At 35.9% G+C, this 12,233-nt stretch overlaps 1 protein-coding gene across 1 annotated transcript; it reads left to right on the top strand.

The window, feature by feature from the left end:
• Positions 1–9,169: 9,169 nt before the first annotated feature.
• LOC149534821 (pectinesterase QRT1-like) lies at positions 9,170–10,906 on the top strand. The gene is made up of 5 exons (XM_089806074.1): positions 9,170–9,423; positions 9,524–9,713; positions 9,949–10,155; positions 10,406–10,638; positions 10,735–10,906. Exons 1-5 carry the CDS (start codon positions 9,170–9,172, stop codon positions 10,904–10,906), a joined length of 1,056 nt encoding a protein of 351 aa, XP_089662200.1.
• Positions 10,907–12,233: the final 1,327 nt, after the last annotated feature.

Genomic DNA, 12,233 nt, shown 5'->3' with positions numbered 1-12,233 from the left:
TTTTCTCAACGGTCAAGATTGACTTGAGCTTTAGTGTCTACATTTTAAACTTCATGTGCGATAAATTGGACTCATAAGTTTAATGGCATGCTCACTTAATCTCGCTTAATCTTGACGAAAATTATGATCCTCAATTTTAAAAGTATATTAAAAGCAATATCTTATTTCTTTAAAGATTTGTGTTTAAAGGGATCAATTTTCTTAATAAGGTCATCTGTGTACTTAGTATTATGCTAGTTGGCACACTTCATACAAGACTAGTGTTTTTTATAGCTTTATTTGATTAATAACATCTATTAATTTGATAATAATAATCTAGGTTGTTTACTAATTTATATGCAACCATCATTATTTTTCGTACATATCATTTTAGATTGAGCTCTAGGTTCATTCCAACTATCGATATTCAGATCACCAAGTTGGATGTGATAAGAAAGAGCATTACTTACCCACAATTGACACCTAAATATCTAGGTTACAATTAAGTAGAGAAATGGAAAATATATTTTATTTAATTTGATATAGGTCATATTATGATTGGAAGATACCACATAATTGTTATCATTTTCAATCTAAAAGTAGATGAAATACATGAATGCACAATCAAAGTTTTAGAAATATTTTTGTAATTGACTTCACTACTCGAAATTTAAGATTGAATCATTTATTTATCAATAGTAAGCCTTTCTTTTTAGATCTATATCCACAATGGAACTCATACTTAAACTTTCATGCAAAAAGTTATTATTTATTGTGTGTTTTTAAGCTCTATGGAAGAAGATTTGATACCAGCTCTGGTCTATTATTTATTTTAATCTTTTTCTACAACACAATTGAGCTTATAAGAATATGATAGAAACAAATTGTAAAAGGAAGGAAGAGCTCTAATTGAGTTTGAAAAGAATAATGTGGGTAGTGTAATTGATGTTCTTATATGTGGGGTTACATAGATTTTCTATAATCAAAACTTTAATCACATAGAAAGTAATCTAAAATATATGTAATTTATTTATGAATTATTTGTGAGATAAAAATTAATGCATTTATTTGTGTATTTTTAAGATAAGAATGAATGGATAATTTTTTAAAATAAAATAATCAAATTAGAATTCATGTAACATCACTAAAACTTAAGTTTGACGTGTATGTCAAATTTTGATAGTGGAAGAAACAAATTGGGATTACAGTGATACTATTGAGCATACATTCTTACAAATTGATGCACTCGATTATAGAGTAAACCTATGAGCTATAAAAAAATGATACTTAAAAGGAAGTCAACTTCATTAATCTCCTTGTGAATAGGGATTAGATATAATTTTAATGAAAGCATAGAATTGGCCATCTATGTCATTTAATGCAATTATGTAAAATGCAACAATCAACTTTCCATTAGCTATCACCAATTTTAGAGTGGTATTCAAGCAAACTAGTTATGTGACTAGCCAAGCATTCGTTGATGTTTAAATTGAAGATAACACATAGAAAAGGGTTGCTAAAAGCATTTTCTTGGAGAGTTAGTGTTGCATCACTTGCATTTCACCTATACAAAAATCTAAATGTATCTACCACTATTGCTTCCAAAATCAATATTCTTTAAAATCTAAGATAGATTCTGAATTAGATTTTGCTTCCTTTGAATTTTCATTTTGAAGAGTTTTTATCCTTTATTTCATTTTTATCCTTTTTCCATTTAAAAAAATGAGAGCGATTTGTATTGCTTTTAATCTTAAATCTATTTTTTCATCTAGCTTAATTTTTTATAATGTATTAGTTGCATAACCCTCATGTATGCATAGCAAGACAACTAGAAATAATTTGTACTCTAATATTTAAATGACAATGTTGTTGCTCATAATAGAATCATTTTGAAGAATATAAACCTTATAAAGTTATTACAAATATCCTTTAAAAGGACACTTCATTAACATTTTGTTACTACTCTAATGCTATGTTATTACTTTAATATTGTATATGTTAGTAAGTGCATTATATTCTACTTTTAGAATATTAGCATAACAAAAGAAGAATAAACCCATAACTATTGTGAAGCTTTTTCTTTTTCAAATACAGAATGGATGGACATAATACAAACATACATTTCTTCTTTACTCAATTGGTTGGTTGCATTTACATGCCAAAGTTTTTATATTTTATTCTCAAATGGAAATGATTGAAAATGAGTTTTTTTTACATGAGAATCTTAAGTTATAAATGATACAATAATATTTTTGACTTTTTGGAATCAACCATATATGTTTTTAGAATTGATATTTTAGATAGCACTTGGCAACCTATTATAGAAGCAAATAACAATGTCTATTTATCTATCTATCTATCTATCTATTACTATTTATATATAAATATTAATAGTTTATAAAACACTATATGAATAGTGATGTACATAATTATCGACAATTTCTTTTTGCACAGATACTAATTATGTTGAAAGATGTGATACGATGATAATATAGGGTTTTAAAATATATTCATATAAGATTTATTTATCCTTAAAAATAAGAACAAGAATGAGTCAAATAAAAATATCATGATATAATAATAGTTTAGTCTTTAATTATTTTTACTTTTTAGTTTAGTCTTTAATTATTTTTACTTTTAATAAGATAGTAAAAATTAAAAAAATACAATAATAATAAGTTCGTATGTATAGCAAATTTGACCTGAGATTGTGGATAGTTTTCCATAGACCAAGGTTTGAATATGCTCCAGATTTAAAAAGTCAAACACTAGTTTTAACAAGGGTTGCATATAGTTGGAGTCCTTGCCTTAGATATAGATATAGGAAAAAAAGCTCATCCAGCTGGACAAACCTTAAAATATGAATGCACCATTGATCATTGTATTGGAGATAGATAGAACTATTGTACAGATTGATGAAACAAGGATAAATGTATGTGTCAAAGATATGTAGATGGGCATAGCATGGATGGTCATGATTCTATTGCCAAGATAGCCAACACCCAACCCCCAAATTGGTTTCTCTTATAAAGGAGAATTTTTTTGTTTTGTTTTGTTTTTTTTTTTTTCAAGTCAAAAAAAGTCATTAAAAAACCAATTTTGTTGTTGCACAACCACCACCATGCTTGGAAATCATACTTGTACTAGACTCATTGTTGGTAGTTTGCACACTTTAACTAGACCTGATCACTTTGCTTATCTAGCTCCCATTTCAATTGGCCACACAAGAGTGGAATGTGTTGCATTGAGAGCTCTATGGGGCTGTGATCATGATGTTGGACAAGTCAATTTTGGTATAAAATATAAATTGGACGAGTATAAAATCATAGCAGTACCTACATTAAAATAAGGGGCTTAAACATCACACACTAAACTTTTAGTCATTCCTAGAGTAGAAGAGTAAAAGTGTTAAGTAGTTTATTCTTAGACTGAGGGACAAGGGACCATGAGCAACTGATGTGCCCAAAACTTTTCGGCTTCTCATCCCAAACAAACGAGGGAAGTCAAAACACAGAGCATCATGTTAATTATTGTTAGTTGGACAACTGTTATTTCTGACTCGAAAATAGTAGTAGTATTTATGGGTAGCTTGGACAACTGTTCGTCCTTATCTATGTATAGCAGCATTAGTTATGGGTGGTTTGGACAACTGTTTGTCCACTTGCAAGAATTAGTAAATAGTTATTGCAAAGATAATTATTTACTAATTTTAGTGATTCCCTTTTGGACACCTTGCAACCAATTCTATTGTTGGTTGTCGAGTTGTCTTAATCTCAACTGTCGATTGTAAATCAATCTCGGCCGTTGGTTTACCAACAGGAGTAGTATAAAAGGAGGTCAGGGGGGCATTTGGAGAACATGAAGTTTTGGAGAAACGTTTGCAGTGTTAGCAAGGGTGCAGTGTTAGCGTGGGGATAGCAGTGGGGAATATGAGCGGGAGAAATTAGGAGGTTGTCGAAGTTCTGCCAGTAAGAGGCAAGGAATTTTGTATCTCTTGATTTGCTAAAGTTTAATATAATTTCTCATCTGTAGAACTGGTTTTCCCTTAGGGGTTTTTCCAGGGACAATTTGTTTGAAAATATTGTGTTCATTGTGTTGCGCATTTCTTTCCGTATTTTATAAGTGAAGTTGCAATTGTGTTATTTTTTGATATTAGCTGAGAATTTATTTTCAATAGTTTAATAATCGTTTATGATAGGAGATTAATAATCAGTGATTGCAATAGTTGATTTTTCACATGGTATCAGAGCGTTGTTAAGGGTAGAAGAGTTTTTCCCTAGGAAAGAAATTTTGATCTCTTTAGATTTATTATTGCTTTAAACCCTTGAGATGGCTTCAGCTGGTTTGAGAGATCAGGATAGATTAGATGGTGCCTCAAATTTTGGTGTCTGGAAGGCCAGAATTTCTTTATTGTTGGAAGAGAATGGTATCAAGGATTATGCTACCAGTGTTGTACCTGTACCAATGGATGCAACACAGCTTGCAGCATATAGAAAGGACGATGCCAAGGCAAGGAGGATAATCCTTGATGGTGTTAAGGATCATATTGTTCCACATATCTTAGAGCTAGATATAGCGAAGAAGATGTGGGACGCCATTCTGAATCTGTACCAGAATGCTACCACCAACAGGAAGTTGATTCTTAGAGAGAAGCTAAAGAATACCTGGATGAATCAGGGAGAAGACATCACAAGTTACCTCACCACGCTCAGACTTGTCAAGGATGAGTTAGCAGCTGTTGGAGATAGCCCTAGTGATGACGAGCTAGTGAGAATAGCACTAAATGGGTTTACTAAACAATGGAGTGTCTTTGTTCAAGTTGTTAGTGGACGAGATACTTTACCGAGTTGGGATCGACTATGGACTGATTTCACTCAGGAGGAGTTTAGACTAAGTCTTGTCAATGGGGCCAACAAGAGTCAAAAAAATGAGGTGGAACAAGAGAACGTTGCCCTAGCGGCTAAAGGGAAAGCAAAGAAGGGATCTAGCCAAGGATCAAATTCACAAAGTGAAAAGAAGAAGAAGGACATTTCTAAGGTCAAGTGCTTTGGATGTCATGAGTTTGGCCACTATGTTAGTGATTGCCCAGAGAGGAAGAAGGGTAAGAAGCAGGTGGCAGCTTCAGCAAGTGTGGAAGAACTCTCCAGTAGAATGGACGATGAGTTTGCACTCATAGCTTGTATGGTTAGCTCAACCTCACAGTGTGTTTGGTATATAGATAGTGGGGTGTCATTTCATATGACAGGAGTTAGAGAGTACTTCTCCAGTTACAAGAAGGAGAACACCAACATCCAGATTTCTATGGGAAACTTGTCCAAACTCAACCCTGTTGGGAAAGGGACTGTTCAATTTCAGAGGGAGAATGGACAAATAATTCCACTTCATGATGTGTTATATGTGCTAGGCTTAGGTATGAATTTGATTTCTGTATCTATTCTTCAGGATAGGGGGTATAATGTACTCTTTAGAGGGACACATGTGTTGATTAAGCACAAGGATTGGAAATCACCCATAACTATTGGAGTTAGGAGTGGTTGCCTTTATAGATTGTAGTTTGATACTCCTAAGGAACTTATGAGCAACAATAATCCTAGAGATCTTGGAGAGCTATGGCATAGGAGGATGGGCCATATTCATCATGGAGCACTTAGATTGCTTCGTGAGACAGTGACAAGTGTTCCAGAGTTGAGCACAGAGCATGACGATGTATGTAAGAGATGTGTGTTGGGGAAGTTTGCAAAAACATCTTTTCCAAGGAGTGACACCAGATCTAAGGGTGTTCTTGATCTAGTACATTCAGATGTTTGTAGACCGATGTCAACGAAATCTCTCAGAGGATATGAGTACTATGTTACTTTTATTGATGATTTCTCTAGAAAGACCTGGATATACTTCTTGAAGACTAAGGATGAAGTTTTCAGTCAATTCCAAGAGTTCAAGGCTCTTGTGGAGAACTCGATAGGAAAGAAGATAAAGGTTCTTCGGTCAGACAATGGAGGCGAGTACAAAGGAAATGTCTTCCAGGAGTTCTGCACCAGAGAAGGAATCAAGAGAGAATGGACTGTTCCTTACAATCCACAACAGAATGGAGTTGCTGAGAGGAAGAATCATTCTATATCGGAGGCAGCAAGAGCTATGCTACATGACCAGGACATGCCCCGTTACTTATGGGCAGAGGCATGTAATACAACAGTATACATTCAGAATAGAGTTCCACACAAGGTGTTAGGGAAGATGACACTAGAGGAGGCTTTCACAGGGAAGAAGCTAGATGTTAGTCAATTTAGGATATTCGGGAGTTTGGCATATTGCCATATTCCTGGAGATACATGTACTAAGTTAGATCAAACTGCAGAGAGGGGGTGCTTTGTTGGGTACAGTGAGACCTCAAAGGCATACATGATTTTCATTCTGGGGACTAAAAGAATTATTGTTAGACGGGATGTCAAGTTCATGGAGGACAAGGCATTCAAGAGATCCAGAGATTTGCTAGCAGATGATCAGAGTGAGCAGCCAACAGAAGCTCCAAGACCAAGTCAAGAGCAACAAAGCTCAAGTACAGTTACCAGTACGAGTGTAGACTTAGTTAGTGAAGATTCACAGAGTATGGAGCAATAGGTGCAATAGGAAATGCATCTAGAAGACTTAGAGGTTGACATTTCATCCTCTACAGTTGGCAGCGAGAACCATGTGGTTTCAGATACATAAAGGGATACTCAGGAGTTTGTGGGAGCTCCTAGGAAGAGTACTAGACATCGAAGACAACCAACCAAGTTCAATGACTATGTGGCATTAGTTAGTTAGTTGGTAGATAGTGAGCCTTCTAGCTATCAGGAAGCTGTAGAACATCAGGTATGGCGAGATGCTATGGTTGAGGAATATTCTTCAATAATGTAGAATGATGTGTGGGAGGTAGTACCTAGACCAACAAATAGGGTTGTAGTTGGATCATGCTGGATCTATAAGATAAAGCATGGTGCAGATGGTAGCATCGAGAAATACAAGGCAAGGTTTGTGGCAAAGGGGTTCTCTCAGAAGGAGGGAATACACTATGAGGAGACATTTGCTCCTATTGCCAGGTATACTTCTATACTAGTTGTAATCTCACTTGCAGCACAGATGGGATGGCAAATCCATCAAATGGATGTCAAGACAACATTCCTTAATGGTGAGTTGAAGGAGGAGGTATACATAGATCAACCAGAAGACTTTGTAGCACACAGCAAAGAGACCCACGTGTGTAGATTGAAGAAAGCATTGTACGGACTCAAACAGGCCCCTAGAGCGTGGTATGAGCGCATTGATACATACTTGCAAAAAATGGGCTTTGTGAAGAGTGAAGCAGATGCTAACCTCTACTACTTAATGGTTGGGGGTGAGATTCTCATTCTTGTTCTTTATGTGGATGACCTATTTCTTACAGGTTCACTAGGGCTCATAGTGGATTGCAAGAGGAACCTTGCAGAAGAGTTCGAGATGAAAGATTTAGGACTTATGCACTACTTTCTAGGCATGGAAGTGTGGCAGATAGATGGGGAGATTTTCCTTGGTCAAGAGAAATATTGCATTGAAATCTTGAATAAATTTGGGATGGAGGATTGCAAAGCCATGTCTACACCCATGATCATGAATTGGAGGAAGGTAGATACAACTAAGGAGAAAGATGTAGATCCCACTTTATATAGATAGTTGACTGGTTCGCTTATGTATTTGGTCAACACTAGGCTAGATATAACATTTGCAGTTAACTCTCTTAGTCAGTTCATGGTTGAACCAAAGAGAATGCATTGAATAGCGGCTAAGCATGTGTTACGTTACTTGCATGGTACAATTGAGTATGGGATCAGATATGTTCGAGGTGAAGGTATCAGGTTGATAGGCTATATTGATGCAGATTGGGTAGAAAGTACAACAGACAAAAAGAGCACTTCAGGGTGTTGTTTCAGCTTGGGATCAGGAGTTGTATCTTGGTTCAACAGGAAGCAGAAGTCTGTGGCTCTAAGTTTAGTAGAAGTAGAATACATAGCAACTAACATGGCGACATGTGAAGCTATATGGCTTCAGAAGTTGTTAGTAGCCTTGTTTGGTCAGAAGGTTGAGACTACTGTGATACATTGTGACAATCAGAGTTGCATCAAGTTGTCTAAGAATCCAATGTTTCATGATAGGTCTAAACATATAGATATCAGATATCACTTCATCAAGGATTGTGTACAACGAAGTATTGTTCGACTACAATACATACCTACAGAGGAGTAGGTAGCAGACATTTTGACTAAGGCATTGGGGAAGGCAAAATTTATCTTCTTCAGAGATAAGTTAGGTGTCCTGCAAAATAGCTTCCTCGCTAAGAGGGAGTGTTAATTATTGTTAGTTGGACAACTGTTATTTCTGATCCGAAAATAGCAATAGTATTTATGGGTAGCTTGGACAGCTATTCATCCTTATCTATGTATAGCAACATTAGTTATGGGTGGTTTGGACAGCTGTTTGTCCACTTGCCAAGAATTAGTAAATAGTTATTGCAAAGATAATTATTTACTAATTTTAGTGATTCCCTTTTGGACACCTTGCAACCAATTCTATTGTTGGCTGTCGAGTTGTCTTAATCTCAACCGTCGATTGTAAATCAATCTCGGTCGTTGGTTTACCAATAGGAGTAGTATAAAAGGAGGTCAGGAGGGCATTTGGAGAACATGAAGTTTTGGAGAAACATTTGCAGTGTTAGCAAACAGTCTTGCAGTCTTAGCAAGGGCGCACTATTAGCGTGGGGATAGTAGTGGGGAATATTAGCGGGAGAAATTAGGAGGTTATCGAAGTTCTGCCAGTAAGAGGCAAGGAATTTTGTATCTCTTGATTTGCTGAAGTTTAATATAATTTCTCATCTGTAGAACTAGTTTTCCCTTCGGGGTTTTTCCAGGGACAATTTGTTTGAAAATATTGTGTTCATTGTGTTGCGCATTTCTTTCCGTATTTTATAAATGAAGTTGCAGTTGTGTTATTTTTCGATATTAGCTGAGAATTTATTTTCAGCAGTTTAATAATCGTTTATGATAGGAGATTAATAATCAATGACTGCAATAATTGATTTTTCACATGTCAGACTTAACAGCCCTCGCGATTTCAATTGTTTTATCACCCTCAACCCATATAAATAGGTGTAGTAGAGCAGAATTGGTATAGGGATAAGATGGGGAAGGCTGTAGCATGGGCCCTGTTCATCGTGAGCCTCCTCCTCCGAATAAGCCCATCTTCAGCTGTTCCAAATGATGGGAAGTACATCATGTCCAACTATGACTGTGACTACCATCCTCTTCATCCCTACAATAAACACGTGTCTCAGGATGCTGACGGCGACTTCTCCACCGTCCAGAGCGCCGTGGACTCCATTCCCCCGGGGAACACCCAGCGTGTCACGATTTTCATACGGGCCGGAAACTATATGTGCGTCCGCAACTTAACACCGCGTTCATTAAAAGGAATAACCGGGTTTCTGCCATTATTTCTCTAAATCATTAATGGTGTGACTGTGCATGACTTGCAGGGAGAAGGTGATAATTCCGTCGAATAAGTCATTCGTTTCCTTCATCGGCGAAGGGATCGGAAAAACAAATCTGACGTGGCACGACAACGCTGCAACAGTAGGCCCCAACGGCCAAACGCTCGGCACATCTGGTTCTGCTTCTACTACCATCGAATCTGATTATTTCTGTGCCAGAGGCATCACCTTTCAGGTAATTAACGTTCGATTTTGGTTGTTAATAAATAGCATTCAGTCAACAACCTTAGAAAATGATTAGATAGATAAGAGTCTTCAAAGTGCTGTGTTCAAGTCTATTTGAACTTAATCAATAATAATAATAATAGGTAATGATTCTTGTAGCACTGCCAAAAAGAATGATATGAAAACTGTGGTACTACAGCTGCAACAAATAATAATTAATCTTGGTTTGACTTGTTTGAGAGCAGAACACCGCTCCTGCTGCTCCACCAGGAGCGAAAGAATTGCAAGCGGTGGCACTGCGCGTGGTCGGAGACAAAGCTGTTTTTATTGAGTGTGGAATGGTGGGACATCAAGACACTCTTTATGACCACACCGGCACACACTTTTTCTTCAGGTGTTCCATCCAGGGTTCCATTGATTTCATCTGCGGGAATGCACGATCTCTCTACAAGGTCCAAACTTTTCTTAACACTTGAGAATCTAAGTAGTTTTTTTAATTTTAATTTTTGAACTTTTAGTCTTGGTTTGAGCAAGTATATTGGTAGGATTGTATCTAAATATTAATTTTAGAGAGCAGAATCATCCTTAAACATCACATATTAAGGGAAAAATTAAGTTTAGAAAAATAAGTGAATTTTGACTATTTAATACTTTTAGCCTAAAAATCAAGTCTTAATGTATGATGTTTGAATTTCATGACAGAATTGCTCTTTGATTTCAAATGCGGAGTCGTGGGGAGCCGTTGCAGTGTCCCATAGCCTGCCAGACCAGAAAACGGGATTCTTGTTTGAGAATTGTAACGTGACGGGGTCGGGAAGTGTGTATTTGGGACGAGCATGGAGTGAGAATTCTACCATCATATATTATTCTTGCCATTTCGACAACATAATACGTACTGAACGATGGGATGACATGAACAACGCATCCAGGAGAAGGTAATAGATATCCCCATTTTGTTGTTTCTCAGCTTCTTCTTTTATGATCAACTGAATAGCGAGACTGAGAAAATGAGCGTCATGTACTCCACGCAGTTCAGCTATGTTTGGGGAGTATGAATGCGTTGGGCCGGGCGCATACAAGAAGAAGAATTGCAGTAGAGCAGCAATGGAAAATGTGACAATCTGTATTTCTGACGACCAAATCAAACCATATGTCAACCCCCAATTCATCGACGCTCAAGAATGGCTTCATTTTTACTCCTAGATCCTTCATTTATTGGTTCATCCGTGCATAACAATACCATTTCACTACATATATAAGGGCCCGTTTGGCCACGGGCATAAGAATGGAGAATAGGCATGTAATATTGGGAATAGGAATGGCTATTCCAATAACAGGTATTTTTTGGAATGGGTATAAGCTCATTTTAGAGGCAAAATGGGAATACAAAAATCGTATTCCAAAATTTTCCATTCCTATTCCATCAACCAAACAGCAAATAAAAATCGTATACCAATTTTTCTATTCCTATTCCATCAACCAAACGGACCCTAAGTTCATTCCACATGCTCCTGAAAGTTCCTATTTCATTTCAAATGAGATTTTGATTATGAAGGTTTCATTTGTTTGAAACAATTCATTAAATTCAATAATAATAATGTTTGTTCAATATTTTATTAGTCCTCCCTATATATAGGCTGGAACTAATGTTTTTGTTGAAGTATTTTGCATTAGTTTGTCTAGAAAATGATGCAATATAAAATACTTTGTATGATTTCTAATGTTTAACAATGTTGGTTACTCATTTTTTTGCTAGAATTTTATTTAAATTTTTCATTAAAAAATTAAGAATTTTTTTAATCACATATTTCCTTTCCTTATCCGTCAGAAATAATGTGGATTGTGGGATGAGATTTGATTTGACAGCAACAAAAGAACCAACATTTGGCCATTTGGAAGCTTCCACCCAAGACAAATAGAAAATTATTTTTCCCTTAAGAACAAAGTCACGAGAAGAAATTAGGCCTGGTCACTTAGGTCTATTGTTCTTTCTGCAACATCGTTGGGGATGGTCGTAGTTTCTTGTGTCTTTACTTCTCATTTTCATCAAAGAAGACAATTTTTTCCCCTAATTAGAATAAAATTAATGATTTTCTCTCTGAATTAAAATTAAAATTATGATTGTGTTTCTGAAGTTTAACAAAACATAGAGTTTCTTGTTTTATTATGTAACTTATCGTTGTCACTGTTGCTTCAAATCTAGCAACAGTTGTAGGGGCTTCATCATTTTACAAGTAATATTTCAAATCTTTAGCATCAAGAAATCCCAAATTTCAACAATTCGATGATTTTTTCCCCTATTTTATGTGTGGATTAGTGTGTGAAAGAACATAGCAACACTTGCTAGCATAGAAATGAGGTGTTGCAGTGGCAATTTGACTTCCTTAGGAAGCCAATCTTGAGAATGGAGTTCTCACTATTACAATTCTGAAGCTTCCTTCTTCTGATAAAGTTAGGGTTATAGTGATGTACAAATTAAGGTTCTATTCTTCAAATTCCTATGGTTTATATAAACTTATTATTTGAATTA

This window comes from Cupressus sempervirens, chromosome 10 (assembly GCF_028749045.1).
Source record: "Cupressus sempervirens isolate cs-2001-9-10 chromosome 10, ASM2874904v1, whole genome shotgun sequence".
Taxonomy (NCBI): domain Eukaryota; kingdom Viridiplantae; phylum Streptophyta; class Pinopsida; order Cupressales; family Cupressaceae; genus Cupressus; species Cupressus sempervirens.
Note: the sequence above shows the minus strand (reverse complement) of the source record. Positions and strands in the feature narration are given on the sequence as shown.